The sequence below is a fragment of the Archocentrus centrarchus genome, unplaced genomic scaffold, assembly GCF_007364275.1.
Source record: "Archocentrus centrarchus isolate MPI-CPG fArcCen1 unplaced genomic scaffold, fArcCen1 scaffold_26_ctg1, whole genome shotgun sequence".
NCBI lineage: Eukaryota > Metazoa > Chordata > Actinopteri > Cichliformes > Cichlidae > Archocentrus > Archocentrus centrarchus.
In genome coordinates, this window is record NW_022060256.1 from 6,642,906 (window position 1) to 6,666,542 (window position 23,637).

At 40.1% G+C, this 23,637-nt stretch overlaps 1 protein-coding gene across 1 annotated transcript in view; it reads left to right on the forward strand.

Moving 5' to 3' along the window:
• The window catches only part of unc13ba (unc-13 homolog Ba (C. elegans)), a 187,428-nt gene that overhangs the window by 7,830 nt on the left and 155,961 nt on the right, over window positions 1-23,637 (forward strand). Inside the window, exon 3 of the mRNA XM_030723400.1 lies at window positions 11,838-11,937. Coding sequence (XP_030579260.1) covers window positions 11,838-11,937 — 100 coding nt within the window. The remainder of the gene's footprint in view (window positions 1-11,837; window positions 11,938-23,637) is intronic.

The window sequence follows — 23,637 nt, forward strand, 5'->3', positions numbered from 1 at the left end:
ACTCCACACACATACAGATGTGTCATTGGCTGCCTCTGGTCTCTGATTGACGAGCAACTTTTCAGACCAGTAGGGCAAGATTTGAATGGCCTTTCCACGGTGCATAAAGCAGCATCGAAATTAATTTAGCCTGCTGTTCCACTGAACTTTCCTTCATTTGAGTTTTATATAGTTAAACTAAAAAGGTAATTTAATATCTACCTGAAAGAATATGCACTGCGCAGGGGCAGGAGGTTTCATTTTGTTCTTTTTCTAACTATGGGAATCGCCCATAGTGAAACACCTCACTCTGTTATCAAAGAACCAGGGATTACGTTAAGTAACCCAACGTTTCCTAATGCACACATGCAAGAAGAGGTGGAGTTCTCTGCCCGGAAATTAAAATTTTCTCTTTAGAATGACCTGAAATAACACACCTACTTTTCCTCACAGCTGTAGCATGTTGGTGAAAGAGAATATACCCAGGATGGCATTCTGTCATTAGTCTCAGGTCAGACACAACTAGTAGAGTTTGTCCCACTCTGATGCCCCAGTTTTAAAAACATGGTCTGATTTATCTTAATAGTAAGAAGCAATAGATTCTTTGCCTGGGGTGGTGGCTGCTGTCCCAAGGCCCTCCTGAAATCCCGTGGGTGGATGACCTCTGAGAGATGTTGGTTGATATGTGTCACTTTAATATTTTAGAAGATTTAAGTGTTATCCTGTTTTTAGGCTCTGGAGACATTCATTTCAGGCAGTCTGCTGGTCCAAAGCTATGAAACAACCTTCAAGCTTTGAGTTTTATATAATTAGGATATTAATAATAATTAATTTTTTCATCTGGCGTCACAAGCAGGTCAGTTGTTCAGTTTTAACTGAGCAAGAATACTTTGAGAACAATACCAGCCCATTACCATACCCATGCTGTCAACAAGGGGCAATAATAGTCTCTCGCTGCCAGCTCATTACATACAGACATGTGAAGAACACTTTGGAATCAAATTTAAATGCATAAAATCAGTACCATTTCTCAAAGTTCAGAGTCAGTAGAGGAGCATAATTTAAGCCTAACCAGTCTTTTCCTAAAGCTAAATAAGTAGTTGTTGATGCATAAAACTAAACAGGAAGTTAAAAAAAAAAAGTCAAAAAGCAGGTGAAAATGAAACAAATCAGCAAATTAAAAACAGGGAGAAACAAAGTTCACAACACAAACCTCCCCAGAAAAACCACAAACACTGCGTTCTCCCGGCACACAATTTAGCATCAAGGCACTGATACCAGGGGACATCTTCTGAGTGGTTCTGAGACACTAGCAGCTTCTGACCGTATTTGATCCCCCGAATGTGTTGGTAACTCTTAAAGATTTGGCCCATGTGGCCGTATCCTAACTCTAATCAGTTTAAAAGCCCAAACAGAGTAAAATCCATCCATATAAATACCTGAGTTTGGTTCAGTTGGATGGTTTAACCATAAACCATCAGTCATAAACTGATCAGGAAAGGTTGTACCACGTAAACAGTTTAACCGGATTACTTTCCTGGCCATGTCCAGTTTTTGGTTCAAATCATCATCAGTATGTATGGAGGAGGTCAGGACAGAGGTACAGCGGTGAGTGTCTACAGTCATCTGTAAAACACAATGGAGGCTCTGTCATGGTGTTGGGGGTTTTAGGCAGAATGGAAAAAGTACCATCAGATTTTGATCCACCATGCAATACCATCTAATTTTCCACAGTACTGTATGTGTCTGTGGGTATAATTCCTGCTTGGTGTGTGAGAGGTCTCAGGTCCAAATCCCAGATGCCTGGTATGCCTGGCCTAATGCAGTGCAACAGTACAAGACTGTATACACAATTAGTTTTAACAATGAAGGAACTACTCATTGCATGTCCCAGATTTCACAACCAAATTTCCAAAATTTTTAAATTTATTACTTTTCATTACTGCAGTGTTGTGTAATAATAGTTTTGAATGTACAGTATTTTACAGGTTGTGTTGTGTATGTGTAGTGCCTAGATATCAATATGGTACAGCAGTTTGTTCCTGGCTGCAATCGCTGTTCTCACGGTTTCCTTCAGCGACCTCTTCTTTGGGGAGATGTCGCTGTTTCAGTTTAGGATTGTGGGTAGAGTAGTTTTTTTCTGAGACATTGTGACTAAAGCACTGTTATCATACTTTCTGCTGGAGCACTTGCACATGCACTTCTTTCACATTGCATGTACAGTACTCATCCAATTTAATAATTTAATTAAACTTTTGATTGGCAGATTTCTAAGAGGTTAAACTGTGAACAGAAAATGTGGATGTAAACTAGAAAGTGCAGCTGAAATAAAATGTCGCTGATCATGTCTATTTGCACTAATGAGATAAAAGAATTTAGTCTTTTTTTTTTTTTTTCTTTTTTCTGGTTTGTTATTGCCTTAAGCTTTCTTCGTCGACCAAAACCTCTCCTCTGCCTGTGCTCCTCATTACTCTGCCTCAGTCTCCAGCCTTCTCCAACCTTCCCACCTCCCCTGACACCCATAATAGAGTATTCATTACTGTAGACGGCCCAGTAAATGTCATCCTGCCTGGCTGTGCTGTACACATCTATGTATAACTGAATATAACTTATTTATTTTCATAAGTCATCACTACTTAATTATAAATGATGCTGGCTGTGCCCTGAGAGAGTCCGGCTGCATGCTGGGATTTGTCTCTAGCAAGCGCTGTTGACAAGAGGAAGGTGGTGTTTTTTTTTTTTTGGATACAGTCATTTATTATCTATTTAATGTCATTCAGATATTTGTCATGATACCAATATTTTTCATGGCAACCCTGGAGGTGTCATAGGAAATGGATGCCACAGTTAGAGATTTTTATAAAATGTGTATTTTTATTGCTTTTTCTTTCTTTCCTGTTTGTCCTGTTGTTGTTGTTGTTGTTGTTTTCCCTAATTTTTTTCCCCCCTTGTCACTGTTAGCTGCTAGTAAATTGGGCTGCCTTCAGCCCTGCCAGTCAACTTGTACCTTAATAACAGACCTGGCAACTGTCTTAACTGAATGATGGATATTCCAGATTAACCCTTTCACTCCTGCCCCCGTTCTCTCATCTTTCTCATTGCTCCAGAGCTGAGCTGAGTGAGTGAAGAGAAATCTAGGGCTCGGGCTTTTATTTTATTTCGTAAAAGGACTGAATATAGATATTATTTATAGATTGCCAGATGGATCCAGAGCTACACACATACATACAGTATCAGTCAAAAGTTTGGACACAGTGAGTGTGTCCAAACTTTTGACTGGTATTCTACATTAGATTAGATTAAACTAAACTTTATTAATCCCTTTGGGAGGGTTCCGTCAGGGAAATTAAAGTTCCAGTCGCGCTTTTTACATTATAGTCACACAAGCAGAGATATAGTTGGAAATATTGTCAGTCGGAAATATACAGGAATATACAGTCAGGAATATACAGTCAGGAATATACAAGCAAAGAATAAATAGATAAATAATAAGCAAAGACACAACAAGACAAAGAAGATAGAAGATGTCAGACAGCTGAGGTAATAGTTGCACATTGATATTATTCATTGTCCAGTACTGTTTTACGTTACATTGTGTTTATGGTCAGGCTCAGGCTGCTGCCCCCCACTGTCCTCCTGTTGCCCCCCCCCCAAAGAGGAGTTGTACAGTCTGATGGCGTGAGGGTCAAAGGAGTTTTTCAGTCTGTTGGTCCTACACTTGGGAAGCAGCAGTCTGTCACTGAACAAACTCCTCTGGTTGCTGATGACCTGTGCAGAGGGTGACTGGTATCATCCATAATGCCCAGTAGTTTGTCCATAGTCCTCTTCTCTGCCACCGTCACCAGAGGGTCCGGCTTCATGCCGACTACAGAGCCGGCCCACCTGATCAGTTTGTCCAGCCTGGATGTGTCCTTCCCGGTTGTGCTGCCCCCCCAGCACACCACGGTGTAAAACAGGACGCTTGCTATAACAGTCTGATAAAACATCTCCAGGAGTTTCCTGCAGATGTTAAAAGAACGCAGCCTCCTCAGGAAGTACAGCCTGCTCTGTCCCTTCCTGTACAGATATTCTGTGTTGCTTGTCCAGTCCAGCTTGCTGTTCAGCCACAGGCCAAGGTACTTGTAGGCATCTACAGTCTCTACCTCAACTCCCTCAATTTGAACTGGTCGTGACCTTGGTCTGGACTTCCTGAAGTCAATGATCAGCTCCTTGGTCTTTGAGGTGTTGAGCTGCAGGTGGTTCCTGTGACACCAGGCAGCAAAGTCCCTCACTAGGCTCCTATACTCCTCCTCTCTGTCATCCCTGATACACCCCACAATGGCTGTGTCATCAGCAAACTTCTGGATGTGACACAGCTCAGAGTTGTAGCAGAAGTCTGCAGTGTACAGGGTGAAGAGAAGAGGGGCCAGCACCGTCCCCTGGGGTGCTCCGGTGTTGCTGATCAGTGTCAGACATGGTGTCCTTCAGCCTGACATAATGCGGCCTGTCAGTGAGGTAGCTGGAAATCCAATTGACCAGGCAGGGGTCCACTCTCATGCTGTTTAGTTTATCCTGAAGTATAAGGGGCTGGATGGTGTTAAAGGCACTTGAGAAATCCAGGAAGAGGATCCTCACCATGCCATTTCCCTTATCCAGGTGAGAGTGTGCTCGATGTAGTAGGTAGAGGATGGCGTCCTCAACATTGATGCCTGCCTGGTATGCAAACTGCAGCCGGTCCTGGGCGTGTTGCACCTGGGGTCTGAGGAGGCTGAGGAAGAGCTGCTCCAACGTCTTCATCTTCTTCACTTCATTCACTCTATGCTTCTCCACTGTCTTTCCACATATATCATCAAACCTCACAGATTAATACAAAAAGAAGCAGTAGTAGCTCTTTCCACTGTTCCACTGTAGTATAACTAAAAAAAAGTCACTCTCATTGTAAAAGGCTTTTTCACTGACTTTGCAAAAAACAAAAGGCTCATCCCAGGGCATCAGATCATTTTGTCAGAAGCCCCAGTCTCATAATTACGTACAAGATGGGTTTTAGCTGCTGAGAGATAAATGTCCTGTTTCAGAGACCTATCAAGTCCACATTGGAGGGGTGGCATAGTATATGTTGCAGATTCTTCAGCCTGGAGAGATCTTTGTGTATGTACTGCTGGGACCCTTGTACTTTAGCTTTTCTTCCACTTGCTGATTCATTTTTTTTCTCACTTTCTACTCTTCCTTTCAGTTGCTAGGCATTAAAAAAATTTGGTTAGAATTAAGTCATGTTTGGGTGTGACAGCACCATAACACTAATGCCATAACCCAGTCTGTTGTTGCACTGTCTCTAAAGGGCACTATGTGCATAATTGAGAAATGCCTGTGACTTTAAAAAAGTAATTATGTGACACCCCAGTAATTAGAATGATCTGGTAAAACTCTTCCTTGAATACTTCCTAGACTTGATAATTATCATTTTTTCTGAGAAAACAGTTAAGCTATATTTATATTTGTTGGCTGTTTTCATTCTAGTGGAAAGTCTGTTTGACACGTTGGCAGAAATGGGAACCCTAAGAAAGACCAAAAAATAAATTAATTTTTTTTTGCAGGATTCGGAGAAATCTTGAAGGACTAAAATGGAAAACTGAGACCACAATGGGCACTCATACTCATTCATCAGGGTAATAGGCTAAAATGTTGCTATTTTTATTGACCAGAATAAATTGATGAAATTGAGAAAAGACAACTTGTTTTCATGGTGACAGTGACAGTGGGAAGGAAAAGCTCCCTTTTAACAGGAAGAAACCTTCGGCAGAATCGGGCTTAGGGAGGGGCAATTATCTGCCGTGACTGGTTGGGGGTGAGGCGAGGGAGACGGGACAAAAGACGTACTGTGGAAGAGAGCCAGTGATTAATAATAACTAATGATTAAATGCAGAGTGGGTTATAAACACACATGCTTGTTTTCCACTCAGCTCGACTCAAATCTACTTGGTTTTGTTCAATTTCCATTACTATTGAGTACCGCCTCAGCAAGGTGGCCTGAAAGTCCAGTCATGTAATTTTTATGCGACACAAACGGTCGCTCTAGCTCCTTCTGGATTCTGTCATCAGCCAAAAAGCACAAAAAAAAGTCTGTGTTGGTTAGTGTGCACCCATTTCAAAATGGCAGGTTTGATTCTTGTGAAGGAGTCGCTCTCATGACTCATCTAGAGACATCTCTGCCTGGCCAATCAGTGGCATGCATTCTGTTGAGGTCACATTTTTGGCTTGACTAAAAAAAATACCTGGTACCAGGTGAGAAAGAAAGATCACCAAATTAATACACGCATATTCCTGTGGCACTCCAACGCACAGTTGGGGTTCACTCTGCGATTTTATAATGACATGGCTTAACAAGCTGCACATATAAAATGTATTCCCCAGCAGAGAATATTGTGCTTAAAACATGCTGTAAATAAAAGACTGAAAATGTGATACTCACAGAACCTCTGAACATAACCTGCTCCTAACAGTTTTAATTTTTATTCTCTCACCTGCGGATTTGGTGCTGTTTAAGGGTTTCAGAGTAAAGATTAAACATAAAAACAAAATTCAAACATAGGCTTAGCCTATGTAGATGTTTGATATGAGGTCAGCAAGTAGGGTACAGTGTATGTTTCTGCTTTTAGGATGCTTACAGAACAATAAAACTTATTTTTTCTCTGTAATCTAAGAATCTGTATTTATTACTGATACTCATTAGGGAATTACAAAGACTTTAGACACTACTGAAAAATTTTAGACCCTCAAACTCTCCCTGCAGAGTTCTGATGGACCTTTCAGGAATGGTGACATTAATTTCTGGAGAACTGATTGGTCAGTAGGCGGTGATTTTATAAGTGTTGATCTCTAATCTGGAACTTAACCTGCTTTGGATTAGTTTGGTTCACAGCATAAGTTACCATTGCGATTTACCCCAGTAAAAAGTGAGCCACCTTTGCAGTACAGAAAATCCAGGGTTAACCCCAAAGTTACCAGGATGAGCCAAAATCCTTTGTAGTACAGACCACTGGTCTGAACCCTGGATATGTCTAATACGTTTGGGGAATTTAATGGGTTTGGCCAGATTTCTAGATGTGAGAGCTGCTTCATCCAAAGTGGGATGGATGCCGTCTCTCTTAACAAGACCAGGTTTTCCCCAGAAAGTTTCCAACTATCTATAAAGTCTACATCGGTTTTTGGACACCACTCAGACAGACAGCAATTTAAGGAGAGCATGCGACTAAACATGTCACTCCTGGTCCGATTTGGGAGGGGTCCAGAGAAAACTACAGAGTCCGACATTGTTTTGGCAAAGTTACACACCGATTCAGTATTAACTTTAGTAACCAGGTGTTATTCTGCCGGCGTGAATCCATCCATCCATCCATCCATCCATCCGGGGCTGGGTTGCGGGGGCCCAGCAGCCTAAGCAGAGAAGCCTAGACGTCTCTCCATCGAAAAGACGTGAATTATTTTATCAAATCTACGTTTAGCCTTAGCCAGCAGTTTCAGATTTTCTTTGCTGTTGCCTGCTCTGGCCCCTGGAAGACAATCAGCTATGGTTGCTGGTGTCACTAGATTCACATTTCTCCAAATAGAGTTGCCAATAACCAGAGTTTATTCCTCAGCGGGTGTGTTGCAGAGTGGGGAAAAACAATTTGAAAAGTGAACAGGTTGTTGGTGGTTTTTTTGGGGGGGGCTTCTGTTAAGGACTACACTTCTCACTCACCGTCACACAGCCGACAGGAGAAGCCGCCATGCTGTTAGTGACTCAGTAGAGAGCTAAGCTAATACCTGTGCTAAACTAGCGAATCCCTAAGGACACGCTAAATGAATACTCTGAATCACCTGTAAATGATATTCAATGTGCTTTGGATAATACTGTGAAATAAGTCGTTATGTAAAGGTTTATAATCATTTGAGCTACACAAAAACACCACTGTGCACTGTAACAGGAGCAGGAAGTGATCCAATACTGCAATGAAAGCACCACCACTTGTTTAATCCTTGCAGTCTTGTATACTGTCAGAATGTTCAAATTATTTTTGTAGCATTTTTCGACCTTTATTTAACAGGGCAGTGGAGAGCAGACAGGGAAGTAGGGAATGACACACAGGAAATGGCCTGAGACCCTTTTGGTCTGCTGCTCAGTCAACTGCACTATAGCAGTGCCCTGAAACTTCCTTTTTTTAATAATCTTTTAATACCAAAATGTGTCTGGCATAAATTTTTGCTCCTGGTAATCAACTTCTATTGGAAAAAATATCTTGGAGTCTGGTATCTGGTTCTCTGAATACATACATGCATGGCTAAAACTGTTAATCCTTACTGCACAGTTAACTAGCAGCTACTACAGACACAGACTTCTATGCCATTAAAACCTTTATTTATCCAAAATATGGCACTATGGTAAAAACAACATAATTCATCAATGGAGCAACAATATTTGCAGATTCATTCTTGTGTTTTTTAAAATTAGTTTTGAGATTTTTTTATGAATCATTACATTTGGGTTCAAATATGAATATGAAGCTTGCAGGTTTTCACAGAACTTTTATGGCCTCCAAAGGTCATCCAGCAGGAAAGGACACTTTCCTGTACTTCAGGGATCATGGCTGTTTGGGCCATTCTTCAGACACAGACATTTCTGAAGCACCCTTTCAAAAGCTGAAAAAAAGCTCTCATGCACACCCCTAAAATAACTCAGGCATGATGTGAACTGATGGGATCTGGCACACCTGGTTCTTGCTTTGTTTTAAGGTTAAGCAGCTTATTGTTGTTTGGAGTAATTGTAAGTTTGGGCCTGAAGTATGTTTTTCTTTCTTCCCTCTTTTATATCAAAGCATTGGTTGCTAAACCAAAAGAAAGCTGATACCCAGTAAAGGGTAATGTTTCATGAGCTTTCTATGATGGTTTGGGTTTCAGAAGGAAGGTAATACGAATGAGAACGGCCCTGTTTTGGGTTGGGGTTAAGCAACCCTTTTAAAGTTTATTTAGGTTTATCTTATAATAATATCACCACACATTAACATTTAAATGGCAAGTGAACTGGCATTTATATAACAAATTTTTTTTTTTTTTTTTTGCTCTGAGCACTCAAAGCATTTTTTCCTACATGCCATCACACACATTCATACAAAGAGGACATACAGAGTTTTATTTAGCTACAGAGGTTTTGAAATTTAGGTACATTTTACCAACTTGGACGTGCATTCAAATTGAAGCTGGCTATTGGGACCCAGCAGTGGCTGTAATCTATTCATTCATGCAGATGAATGATCTCATCCCTCACCTCATTTTCACCCCCGGATCGACTAATGCTGCTCTTCTCTTCATAAACGCTCTTCAAAAGAAAGTAATTGTAAGATGGAGAATACAGAAGTGTATAAGCGCACACAAACACACACACTAACATTGTTAGTGCCTTCTTTGCCCATGTGAAGAGGGGCTACTTGAGGCAGGTAATCAAGCAGGGATTAGGTGGCTGAATGCTCAAACCTCCTCAGTTATTGCTGATTATGCAGACACATTTCTATTTTTTTTGTGTGTGTGTGTGTGTTTAAACATTACATCATATTTTTAATGCATTCATTTGTATTGTTTATTCAGTAAATTGATTAATTGTAGTTTAGTAAAAGAGCAGATGTGGTTGGTGGGTGAAAGTGAAAATAATATTTTTCAAAAATTATTCCAAATGCAAGAATTTGGTTAAAATACCAACTTTTGTTATGGTTAGGATGGCCTTCAGTGATGATTGAATTAACTTCTTGGGCAAATTTGGTTAGACCATTGTAGTGTGTTGGTGCAAAACGTAAGATGCAATCTCCCCTCTTAAAGTCTGAATGCTGGGAAATCGCAGCACTTTCTGCAGCCTCTAGAGCTCTCGAGATCCATGACCCTGCACAGTAACCGAATTTCATTACAGTTTTGTATGCCCCTCTCACCCCATCAAGTTCCTTAGATGCCTTTCTAATTGCAGTTCTCTTTGTTGAATAGAAAGTGGATTTCTCTTTGAGTGTAATTAAGAATGCAGTTTATTTGTATGGCAGTGTAAATTGAAAATGAAAGGTCTGCTTCCTATCAGCCATCTGTTGAAACAAAACATCTTTGCAAGTCTGAATTAAAAAAAAAAAGTAGTAGGTACAATTATACAGCAAAATAAAACTTTACTAGGTGTTATTAGGCTGGATTATTGGCCTAACTACTGGAGTACTTTAACTGATCATGTTTTAAAATGATGATGTCCCGCTCTCTCACACCAGGGAGGAACTCTCAGAGTGTGTTTATCTTTGCAGCTGTTCAGCTCTTTAGAATAACCAAGTGTAACCTTGGTGTCACTGAATGTCACATCAGTTATTACACCCGCATCAGTGCTTGACTTGCACCAGGTTTAAAACAGGAACTCAAGTACAGTTCTCTTTGCTTGATTTAAAAATATAATGTCAGCCTGGTTTACAGTCTAAAGTGGCTTTTTCATGCTACAACATGTCTCCTGTTCAGATGATTCTTGCACATAAGTATTATTAAAAAACGAACACTGTTTTTATTTGTTTTTTAAAATCAATTTTCACTTGTTCATTTCTCGTTGTCCCAGTTTTTCCTGTCTGATCAAATATTGGAGATTTCAAAGTTTGTGGAAATGTGCAGCGCAAATGTTAGCAAGTAACTGCAGTCCTGGATGCTAATAATAACAACAGTAATCCTGTTTTATCATACAGTGTGCAGTTTGGTTTGCTTTGTGGGTCCTTAACAATTGTAATATTTTCTTTGAGGAGACTTGGGCTCGACTCGTTTTTTAACTTTGTGTTTTGTTTGATTGTCACACTTTCCTTTAACGGTCTCTTCCTGTTTGGTGAAGTTAAAGCAACAAAACTACTTGGTTAAGTTTAGGATAAGATCCATTTTGCAGCCAAATGGAAAAAAATCAAGTAATAAACTTTTGTCTAAGAATTTATATTTACTGCTGATGGTGATTAGGGCAAAGCAAAGATTTTTAGATGCTAGGAAAAAACTTTAGACCCTCCTGCTGTCTGAGGTCTGAGGACTCTTCAGTGAATGGTGGCACTGTTTCCTAGAGAGCTGATTGGTCAGTAGGTGGTGATTTCATACCTGATGAGCTCTTATATCATAACCTGCTCCAGAGCAGATTATATCTGCAGTATAAGTTGCCAAGGTGATGTAATATTAAAGCCTAGGTTTAACCCCAGAGTTACCCGGATACCTCTGTGCAGAGTTGAACTTACGTCTGACAGCAAAAAATGCTGCACCAAATGGTTTTTACACGCTGGTGATTTCCAGGAAACAGTACTGCAACAGTTTGAAACTAGCATTAGCTCTTCATCTTACGGTGGTCCTGGTACAGATAATGTCTTTATCTTTTCTATAGAAGTGCAGAATTTAGTATTACACACTAACTCCTCCATCTAACTGGAAGTGTGTTCTTCAGCAGGCCTCCGTCTTTGTTTCTTATCCAGGTCCTTTCATTTTTTTTTTCCTACTCCATCTGCAAGATGCACCGCTGCATCTGTCTGTCTTCAGCCTCTCTCGCTTCGCCTTCATCTGTCTCCTGAACCGCTCTGCTCTAAAAATAAAGCCTGTTAATCATATTGTTCTAAAGAAAGCGAAGGCCGTCTGCTGTAAAGTCAGTAACTTACATGGATCACTTCATGTCAGGATGGTGCAAAAGAGGAAAAAAAAAACCCTGTTAAATAAATATTTGCGCTGCAGAGATTTGCTGCAGCACACTGAAATATTAACTGTTATATAACATACTAATCTCATGGCTTCTTTAGATCATGCCTACAGTGGTTTTAAAACCAAACAGCTACTTCACAAAAATGTCAAATCACATGTTTTGTTCACTGTTCCAGACAAATTCAACGCCTATGTGACTTTAAAGGTTCAGAATGTGAAGAGCACAACCATCACGGTCCGAGGGGACCAGCCGTGCTGGGAGCAAGACTTCATGTTGTGAGTACATCCCACTCTGCTGCTGCTTTACTTTAAATCTCACTTCTTAATGTATATTTTATATGTTTTATCATTTAGTCACTGACATTTGAATCAGTTGTGGTATTTTTCCTGCTGCTGCAGTAGAAGACCAACAATAGCTTAAATGTAAAATGACGTCATACATCTTTATAGAGAAACTTGCATCCATTTTTCATCCACTGAAAGATTACATGTTCCTCCACAGTTTAAATATTGCAAAGCTCTGCGGTGGTCTGTGGTATATTTTTGAAATTAAAATTGAATTATGTGGCGCTGAAGAATTTTCCATCCGGCTAAAACTCACTCTGAAAAGATGGCTCTCTAAAGCTGAGAACAACATTAGGATTTGGTCAGTACGTGAAGGGTGGAACGCTGTAAACGTGTGTCTCTTCACAGATGTCCTCCTGGACATCCCTTCAAATGACCAGCAGATTCAAACCCACAACCTTCTTGCTGGCTGATAACGATCATCAGCCAAATGTTGTATTTTTGAAACAGCTGTGCCTGATGTGGACTTTCACTGTCAATCAAATTTAACCTGATTTTAAACTTGACTGCGATTTAACCATATTTTAGATCTCAAAGATCTCGACGGTCTCTGGAGGACGACTTCACCTTTCACTTTTAACCTCAGTTAGGACATGACTGTCCAACCAAATTTTACATTCATGGTGGCATATTTAGTTTTAGTTTAATTCATAAGATTTACACTAGAGTGCATATAATGCTCTTGTGATACAACATTAAAATTATGTGTTAGCTGGATTTCTCAGTGAGTTTGAAATGATCTACAGCTCTTGTTTTTGCACATTTGATTGTAATGCATCACACCAGGTTTGTGTAGAATGACTTGAGCTTTAGCTCTGACTCTAGCTTTGCGTCACCGTTTCCTCCTTTAACATTTCTGGCGCAGTGTTGTCACTTCCAGTGGCAGCAGGATCCTGTATGGCACTAAACTCCTGGGATGTATTAAGACACACGCAGGGAGAAATCGGAGCTTCAGGAGTGTGTGTCAGCCCTTAGATGAATGCAGGCCAGGTATCCAATGCAGGCCGACTTGTTAGCTGGCTTTAATAGGCCTCGCTGAAATTGAAAGAGAACGGCAGACGCCTGTGGGACTCCGGTCGGGCACAGGCTGCTAAATGGGAATTTGTGGTTGGAGCAGGTAGGATGGATAGAAAGTGAAATTACATGCCCAGCTCAGATAAGTGGATGAGTCAGTGATAAATCTAATGAATTGTCAAGCCCAGTCTGAGTCCATGTGAACAAGGTGGGGGTGGGGGGTGTACAGATGTAGCTGGTTTAGAAATCCCACTCTACTTTTTTTGCTTCCTGAAGTATTAGTACTCCTTGCATCCACACCCACGAGGAATCATCATAGAGGAAGATGTTTACAGGGATGACGGCTTTGACGAACCCATTTGTAGACAAAGTTGTACATCATGTTACCCTGTGTGCCACTTTCTTTTCTTTTTTGCTCCTCCACAGTGCCTGAGATGTGTTGTCATGTAACTGCCAGTTATTAATGTTAAACTCTGCATATGCTCACATTTCACAAACCTCTATGTTAACGAGGACACGCACTAATGGGGACTATTTTACCTTTTTTGTTCTATTTTGCCAGTAACTGTTGTACACTGCTGCATTTATTTGGGAGAACAATTACATATATAATAAATACATATTCTGATCGCTTACATTTGCTAATCACCACTAATTACAAGGCAGAGCTGATGCTGAAGGAAAGGCCTTAGTTTTGCAGCTTTTTGGTCGTGAACTGTAATATTAAAAAATGGTTACAAGTCATCCTGTGGAGGGAATCGTCACGTAATCATCAAATCGTAGTGGAGACGTCACACTCTGAGCACGTCTCTCAGGCAAAACAGTGAAGTGTGTGTGTGTGTGTGTGTGTGTGTGTGTGTGTGTGTGTGTGTGTGTGTGTGTGTGTGTGTGTGTGTGTGTGTGTGAGAGTGAATGAGGGGCAGAGTTTTAAGTGATAGATAAACATGCTTTATAAATGCCTTCATTTAATGATTTACTGCTACAACAGTTTGTTGTATTTTTCTTTTCGCAGCAGTTTAGCTTTTGAATGTAGTTTGTAAAACGCACACCTGTATTACATATTAATCTCTCTTCCTCCCTCTGTCTGTCTTTGTCAGACACACACAGACACACATGTCAGTTATGCATTGTGTGCCGTACGAGGGATTCTGATCTTTCCTGAAGACTGATCCCCCGAGACCTGATTAGAGATTGGAGCGGAAAGATTGACTGTGGATCGACATTATTACATAACACCGTCTCCTCGCCTCACTCTTCACCTGTGACTCTGAGCTCTTTCAGATCTACTCAGACTGTTGCTCTCACTTCTCTCACCTTTCTCTCTGCAAAATTAGTGGTCCAGAGTCGGTATGAAGGGTTTTTTTGTCTCATCCTCATCAAGAGTAAAACTCTGGTAAAATACTAATTATTATGGCCATAATTGTTGAAAAAAGGAACCACACAGCCCCCTGCAGTAGCTAAATGGCTAATTAACGCCTGCGTCTCATTAGCAACAGTTAGGCTCAGTTGGGGCGCAGAAGCAGTGTGCTGCCTTTGAGCAATGTTGGAGGCTTCAAGAAGGAATTCAATCTGATTCACTATAAGGAAAAGTTTCAGTGAGAGCAGTGAGACAAACGTCTGTCTCAACATATATACTCTTATGAGTTTTCAGCTCCTCACAGCTATATTTTTGTACTGAACTGACATTTTCCAGTGTGATGCATCGTAAATATCAAGCGCATTATAAATAAGACTCAGTCTAAATATGGTTGCGTTGCTCAGGAACAGGGAAGAAGTCCCCTCCTCACAGCTGGATGGTGACTGTGCTGAGACCCTGACAGATGTGCAGTCTGACTCTTGGACCTCTCTGGGTCTAATGTGTACCAGTCACATCTGTGGCTTTTGTTTCTTCTCCTTAAAACGGATGATTATAGACAGAAGTTTCAGTGCATTCAGCTATAAAGAGGGATGGCAGCTGTGTAAGCTTACATAACTTTTGTGTGCTCACATTTACTACACGTGTGTTAGTGTAGATAACAGTTGCCATGCTGATGTCACACTGAGGATCTGTGTCGATCAGGAGAAGCTTTCATAGTCGTGGGATTACCAGCTTCACTGTGGCGTGCTGGTGTTTTGGCTTGGATGACACTCAGATCAAAGAAAGAATGAGAGCTGGATAGAAAATGAAATGTGGTACAGAGATGAGTCTGAACTGATACTAGCCTGCACTCAAACCATCATGCCAAACTGTGCACGCCTGCCCAAAATAAAAACCAGAGAACAGTAACCGCATTCCCAGCTGCACTTAGTGCTCCTTTCAGACTCAGTCTCTCACCTGCTGATTGCGTTTGCTTTTTCTCTCTCACTTTGCGCCCTTCTGAAACCCTGAATTGTGAAAGCCGATGCAGACTGCTTTCAAATGTCCACATGAAGTCCATTTGGATTGTTTGTTTGATTAATCTCATAGTTATTCATGGATGCAAAAATGTCTTTTGCTACTAACTTTCTAAAGTAACTTGAAGTCATGAGACTTTGATGAAAATAAACAGTTGTTACTTTTCAGTTGTTGCAGATATTTTGGATGTCAAGCACTAATCTTTAAGTTGCATCAAGGTTGCACTACAGTTATGAATGTAGCCACTTTGACTTCACCTTTTTTTTTTTTCCCCTTAAATTAAGGTTTCAAAGCCTCCAGTTGAGCATTTTGGCCACTGACCTTAAATCAGCACTTAGTGTAGATGTGACAGAGAAACCGGGAAACTCCAGGAAACCCCAAATCGTGCCCTTCATTATTGTCTCTTTTACTCTCAGTGGAGCCATAACTTCCAAAATGAACATCATTCTGTGTTAAATATGAACTGAAATATGTGATTGAGACCATAAACTCAGGGAGCAGTGGGGCTGTTTTCTTATAGACTTCCTTGAAATTTGACTTCTTTCTGGAGTCGGGGCGTTACCCCCAGCTGGCCATTAGAAAGAATGCAGGTTCGAGGGACATCTGTGTTGGCTTTACTTTTAAGATTTGAAGAGTAACTTTGTACGTATTTTGTGTGGAGGGTAATACCATAATACCGTATTGAGTGAAGCCTGTTGACACCCGTGAGGTCCGGCTGAATCTGAGTAGCAGGAATAGCCTAAATGAGCTTCACAAACATGTTTTCCAGAGGTGCTGTACCTCTGGACAGCCCAGTGCTTTTCACACTCTGGATAACTTCAAAGGTAAAGATACGCTATGATGGTGTGGTCGCACACGCACATCTGGCAAGCACTTATCTCAGAATCCAGCACTAAAATTAAACTGCAAGAATCCAGTTCATTATACAAATGTAACAACTAGACAAGACTCTTACAAGCACACGTACTCAGATGTCCTGCCAGATAACTGCTAACTATCACTGGCAGCAGGCAAACTTTCCCTGCAACAGCCTTGAAGTTGAAAAAAAGTCCTCTTTATAATGAAAATGCTCTTTGTCTGAGGAAGAAAATGTGATTTTTATCATTTAGATTGCAGCAGATTTCCCCCACACTGGAAAAAACTGAAAAGTTACAATAAAAATGTGAATTTCTAAGCTGGGCTCTAATATAATAATTTAAATTTCACCATTAAAAAATTAGTTTACAAAGCGCTTTAACAAACTAGTAAATGTTGGATCCTCAGCAGGTAACCAGGAAGACCAACAGAAAGGTCAAATCCAACCAGGCAGATTAAAGGACAGTTAAAATAATAGCAGCAACAAAAGAAAGTGACTCAAAAATGCAAAATATAGGACATCAGTTTAAATTTATTATGCACTAAATGGAAAATTTAGTTTTCAGCGGTGGTTTAAAGGTCACTGATTCTACGACTCGTGTCAAAGCTGACGTGTCCTCATGGCCAAAGCACAGCCGCCTGTGGAGGTTTGACTCAACTCTGGATTAACCACCTCACAGGCTAAAGCTGCAAACTGTCTCATAACATTTCTGCTGGATAGTCTGGCCCTGACGGGCCTCAGTGATCAGCAGAATCTTAAAATCAATTTGAGGACAAATGGAGGATGAGTGGACAGGAATATGGTCATGTGCCGACATCTGCTGAAACCAGTAAGAAGCCTTTTTTTCTCAGAGTGGACAGCCTACATATATGTGAATTTTTAGTCATTTCCAATCCACCTTCGTCTGCTTACTGTGCAGTAGTTTCATTCACAAACTCCACTTGCTGTCAAACGTTCACTCCATACGCTGACTGTACCAAATGCTCACATTTCTCCGTGGGTCGGTCCCTCCTGCGCTGTAATGGAGAGCAGGAAACAGTGTAGCACTGAGTAGGGGTAGGACTGCTTTGAGATTTGGCTCAGTTGTAAATGGCCACGATTAAAGGTTAATGATTTTGGTGACCTGTTGACCTTCCATCCATTGCATCTAACTCTATGTATTTATTCTCTGTAGATTATGAATGTTAATAGTAACTTCTGCCAGACAGAACAGAAAAATGTTGAATTTCTTTGTTGCGTCCCTCAGGAGTTTTTTATTTTTTATTTTTAATAGTTTATTTGACAGGGACAGTGTACATTAATTAACATTACTGTAAATGCACCAGAATTAGCCAAAAGGCTATTTTTCATCCGTTGTCCCTGGACACATCTTAAAATTGTCTACCTAAAAAAACAACAATAAGAGGATTACAATGAACGAATATAAAAGAGCAATACAACAGATTATAATTCTTCAAATCCTGTTGAAAAAAAACAGAATCCAAGTTAACTATAATACAGACATTAGGATAAAAAATTATACTACATATTAACATAGAGACACAAGTGGCAACAAGGTTGGATTGAGGGGAGACACTGTCCATATTCCTATTAATGCTGACATATCTGATGTGTTATGAACCATTTTTTTAGATGCTTTTTGAACAGAGTGTATGTGGTCATTGCTCTAATGTTTTGAGGGACACAGTTCCACTCCTGTGCTGCTGTAACTGAAAAGGCACTTTTCCTGAGAGGAACAACACCGTCTCCTCGGGCCGCCCCTCGTGTTACTCTGTGGGTGGCATTTCTGATGTTAACAAACTGACTGAGTGGAGGAGATGTCAGACCATGGATGATTTTAAATATCAGACAGACATTTGAATACTTGCTGACATTTTCCCAACTTAAAAACTTATGCTTTTGTAGAATGACCCAATGATGATATCGTGATGGTTTTCTATCCAAAATTTTGATTGTCTGTTTGTAAAGTGACTCTAAAGGTTTAAGTGCTGTTTTGTTTGCCTGTGACCAGGTTGTAAGACAGTAGGTGATATGAGACAGAACCATACTGTCCATGAACATTTTAGCTGCCTGAAGTGATGGGTGTGACCTTATGTAACGGAAATTTGCTATATTAAATTTCATTCGCTTACAGACCATTTTCATCTGTGATTTAAAAGTTGGTCTAGAGTCTATTAAGATGCCTAGGTATTTGAGTTCTGACACAACTTTTATTTTTTCACATAAATATCTGCTTTATTATTTGCAATGTTTGATTTAGAAAAGAACACTGAAACAGTTTTGTTTACATTAAGTTGTAAGCAAGATTGGTTTAGCCATTCAGAGACATGGGCCATAGACTGTGAAAGTTTTTCAGCTACTTGTGTTGTGTTTTTACCATGCGTGTAAATGACGGTATCATCTGCATACATCTGAATATAAACATCTGGACAAACTGAAGGTCATTTATATAAAGTGAAAATAACAGAGGCCCCAAAATAGAACCTTGAGGTACTCCTGTGGACAGAGCGAGGAGCGGTGAGTGGTAATCACTGATCCTGACTGACTGTGAGCGATTCGAAAGATATGATTCTATCCATTTTATTGCATCTACTGAGAAGTTAAATTTTCTTAGCTTGGTTAACAATATTTTATGGTTTACTGTGTCAAAGGCTTTTTTTAGATCAAGAAACACAACTCCAACCACACCACCTTTATCCAACAAATGTTTGATATTTCCTATGAAAAAACAATTAGCAGTTTCCGTGGAGTGTCGAGTTCTGAAACCAAATTGCACTGAATGAAGGGAAAATGTAGTGGTATTCAGATGTGTTATTATTTGTTGGGAAATAAGTTTCTCTGCAACTTTTGACACTGTAGGTAAGATACTGATTGGTCTGTAATTTTCCACTGACAATGGATCTCTGTTTTTGAATACTGGGACAACAGCAGCTGATTTCCACACACTTGGAAATACCGCCTCAATAATGGAGAGCTTGACAATTTTGGTCACTGGTGTTAATAATGTGGAACTGAATTCTTTCAGCATGCACATATCAATGCCAAATATGTCTCTAGTTCTGGAAGCTTTCAATGTTTTTATTGTCTGTAAGACTTCTGTGACTATGCCTAGATTGAAAATCGGCTCTGACTTATTTATCGGACAAACATTCAGATTGTTAGGTGGGAAGCTTTGGGCAATAGTGGATATAGATTCAATAAAAAAATTATTAAAGGCATCTGCAACTTTGTGTTATTTGTAATTTGTCCATTTATCTTAATTTCTACAAGTTGTTTCCTTTTTATGTCCTGTCCTAAAAGTTTTTTCAGTTGGTTCCATATTGTTTTAGAATCTCCTTTTGCATTTTCTATTATAGTCAAGAAAAAATCTGCTTTAGCCTTGCGTATGGCTTTAACAGTTTTATTCCTCAGTGTTGTGAACAGATTTTTAGCACTAACTGACTTAGTTTTAATTGCATTTTTTAACGCAAGATCCCTCTCTTTCATTAGTTTGAGTATGTCAGAGCTCATCCAGGGAAGTATGTTTTTCTTATGTTTGTGTTTAACTTTACAGCTAAAATCTTTTATTGTTCTCTCAATTGCAGCTATAAAAGATTCACAGTCCATTTCACAATTTGTTCCCAGCAATATGTGATCCCAGTCAATCTGCTGGACAGCACTTTTAAATCCTTCCTGTTGGTTTTTTGGAATTCCAACATACTCACGCTCTCTGACAGGATGACCAAACCTCTTTTTTTGAGAGCTTTCTGGCCACAAGGATTAAATTGTGGTCAGAAAGACCAGCTAGCATATTATAAGACTTAATGATTCTGTCAGGTTGGTTGGTAAATGCTAAATCAATCTGGGTGCTGCTTGATGTGGTGATTCTTGTGGGCCCTTTGATCATTTGGACTAGATCAAATTTGTCAGTTATTTTTTTTAAGTTTGTTTTAAGTATATTTAAGAGACAAGAAAATGTGTTTAGAAATCAGTTTTGAATGTTAAGTTTAAGAGTTTATTTGTAGCCTTTGTGTTGCTTTGCTAATGTGTGTTTTATAGTGAGTCTTTCAGAGTCACTCAGCACTAGGATTAGGTTTGCTCAGCCTAGTTTGACCTGCAGGATATTCCTGTAGGGAGAAAATCGGCTGTCACAGATGACGGCTTCAAAAGTACAGCATGAAAATGTTAAAGCTCCTCTGTCCGCACACAGGACCTAAACCCGGATCAGCACCGGTCCAAAAAAAATAAATAAATAAAAAAGCCTCCCTCTCTACAGGCTCCCATAAAAAAGCTGCTGTTGAAAATTCAAGAGCAACCAATTTTACACATCACAGATTGCATGTAAATCTTATGGACTTTACTGCTGCAACAATTTAGCAAAGTTTAATTTCAGCCAAGGCAGCAAAGGTTTTCACAGTTAGAATACCATCTGGAAGGCCTGGGTTCGGTTCCACCTTGGCCTGGGCCTCTTGAGTTTGCTCTCCCTGTGTCTGCATGGGTTTCCTCCGGGTACTCCAGTTTCCTCCCACAGTCCAAAGACATGCACTTACTGGGGTTAGGTTAATTGGAAACTCTAAAATGCCCAGAGGTGTGAATGAGAGCATGAATGTGAGTGTGGATGGTTGTTTGTCTCTGTGTTGGCCCTGCGACAGGCTGGCGACCTGTACAGGGTGTACCCTGCCTCTCGCCCTATGTCAGCTGGGATGTCCAGCTCCTGAACAGGATAAGCGGAAGTGGATGGATGGATAATTTCAGCCATTTATCCCCTTCAGGAAGACTCTTAATTATTTACTTATTTAGCTCTGCTGTAGATGAAGCAAAATCATCTGCATGTTGCTCCAACAGGAACAGTGCTGTGAGCTGCAGTGAAGTTTGAAAACGCGAGGTTTAGGAAATACAAATATTCTTGGAGATGACACTAAAAATGAGCAGGCAGCATTAGAGAGAGAAAGAGCGAGAGCGACAAAAGTTGACAAAGGTGAAAGGGGAGATTTATAAGATGGTAGTGAGACGTGCTGCTGAGATGCGTACTTTGGAGATGGTGACTGCAGTACAGTTTTACTTTTGCAGTTACAGTGGTTTGGAGGGATATGTGTTGTATGAAAATGGGAGCTTTCACATCTTCAGTTTGATTCGAGGGGGCACTTCATAAGGAACACCCTCAGCATAAGACACACAAAAGTTCCACATGAAACAGATTTGTTTCGATTCGTTGTCCGTGTGGGTCAGACTGTGTGGCCTTTCCTTCAAGTTTTCTGTCAATTAAGTTGTGTTTAACTATCAAAAAACGGTGACCTTTTTCCTTCGGTCCACATCAACCTGTGTTAATCTTTGGCCACTGACTTTATCAAGTTATAATATCAGGAGTGATTAACGTCTCTCTGATCCTAACCTTTTCCTTTGCTCTTATGTGCCCTGCCAACATTTTTCTCAGTAGTTGTTTATTAGAATGGGTATTTTGCACCCGCGTCTGACTTTAAAGAAAGCAGTACTTGGATGATTAATCAATTTCTTAGAGCACATTTAAAAAAGATCATTTGATTTGCAGGTAATGTTTTAAAAAAAGGGAAACTATTAATGAAACATGTTGTAATTTTGAGTAGAAACGAGAGGATTGAAGCTCTGATTCTGGAGCTTGTGTAAATCTTTTCTCACAGGGAAAAAAACAAACTATTTCAGCTCTGATTTTATCTGCTGTCCTCCGGAGCGCTCCGTTCCCTCCCTCACAGAACATCATTTCCATCAAGCATTATGCTCAGTGCAAACATGCTTACACATCCTCTCTGGGCTTTCTTTTTTCAATTTCTTTCTCCTCTCTCAGAAACTACACTCAAACACATCACTGCACATGTACACACTGCCATCTGAGTGTTAAAAATACATCATTTCATTCCCTTTTACAACAAACCATTCCCTCAATAATGGATGGGCTTTGATGGAGGGCATGTGCCAGAGCCGGATGTAAACCTACAGGACACACACAAACACACATCTGGTCTATGAGTCAGATAGTTTGGAGACAGGCTCCGCAGAAGGGCAACGTCAGTCATTTCTAAAATTTGGGTTTTATGGTTTCAAATAAATCCCTCAGATTAAAATGAGTAGATCATAAGTCACTTTTGTTTGTGGTTTTTTGTTTTTTTTGTTTTTTTCTTTAAGCCCGTTGATCCTGATCTGACTCTCATGTTATGCAATATACTTCTTGCCATTAGTCGAGTTCACATTGGCCCTTTCAGACCTTCCAGAATTGTGCAATCTGCAGAGAACAAAGTACTTTGACAGCACAGCTGAAAAACCCAGAAAATGTCCAACTGGTGTTTTTGTACTTTTGGCTAAAAGAAGGGATACTCGTCAAGTTGAAAGAAGAATCAGATGTGCAATTCATCTGCTCACTATTCATAGATGTTATTATGATTGGATCCTTACTTTTTATCCCTGCCATGTACAACCCTTGATTTTAATTAAATGTGATGAGTAGTTACCTAAAGGACCACAACCAAGTGATCATTTTATATCCATCCATCCGTCTTCTGCCACTTATCTGACTTCAATAATATTCAACAGTTAAAGTGAATAAACTGTAAAAGCCTGTAATATCTATTATCAAATGAACTAACTTATTCATTAACTTGATGGGAAAGAGATGGATTTACTGCATTCAGTAGTAAATCTAAATCAGAAGGTTGGCGGTTCGATCCCTGGCTACTCCATGCTCCAGTCTGCATGCTAAAGTATGCTTGGGCTCTCCGATGATTAATCAGAGTGTGACTGTTAGATAAACGCACTTCGCATGGAAAAAAGTGCTTGTATGAATGGATGACTGAGGCATGTTATATAAAGCGCTTTGAGTTCTCAGGTAGAGTAGAACAGCACCCTATATGAACCAGTCCATTTACTATAATGTATCCATGGTTTGAAAGCATATTTCTCATATGTGCAGAATGTGTTTGAATTTTGGGTGCAGGTGACTGCACGTGTTGGCGTGTCAGCACATATGCACTGCATAATACCCCCTGATTTGATTACTGCTGTTTAAAATTCACTGATAAAAGCCAGAATTTCCCAACCATACCTGCAGTCAGTCAGTCATTAATGATGTGACATGATCTGTTTTACATAGTTGCAAAAGCTTCCAAACACTCAGCGTTCTCGCATACATGTAAACAAGCAAACAAATGAGTGCAGATGGTTAATGTTAATCATGCTAACATTTAGGAACATCATAATTTTGGTGTGCAGCAAGGAGCTACATGCAAGCGCGCACACACACGTACACAAGCGCAAACCTTTCACATAGCATCTCCCACCCACCCTCCTCTCCATCATCCCAGCTGTGAAGTGTCATCTTAGATGACTGACAGCCAAACTGAGGCGAGATGAATATGAATGGGACTGTGAATATGAATAC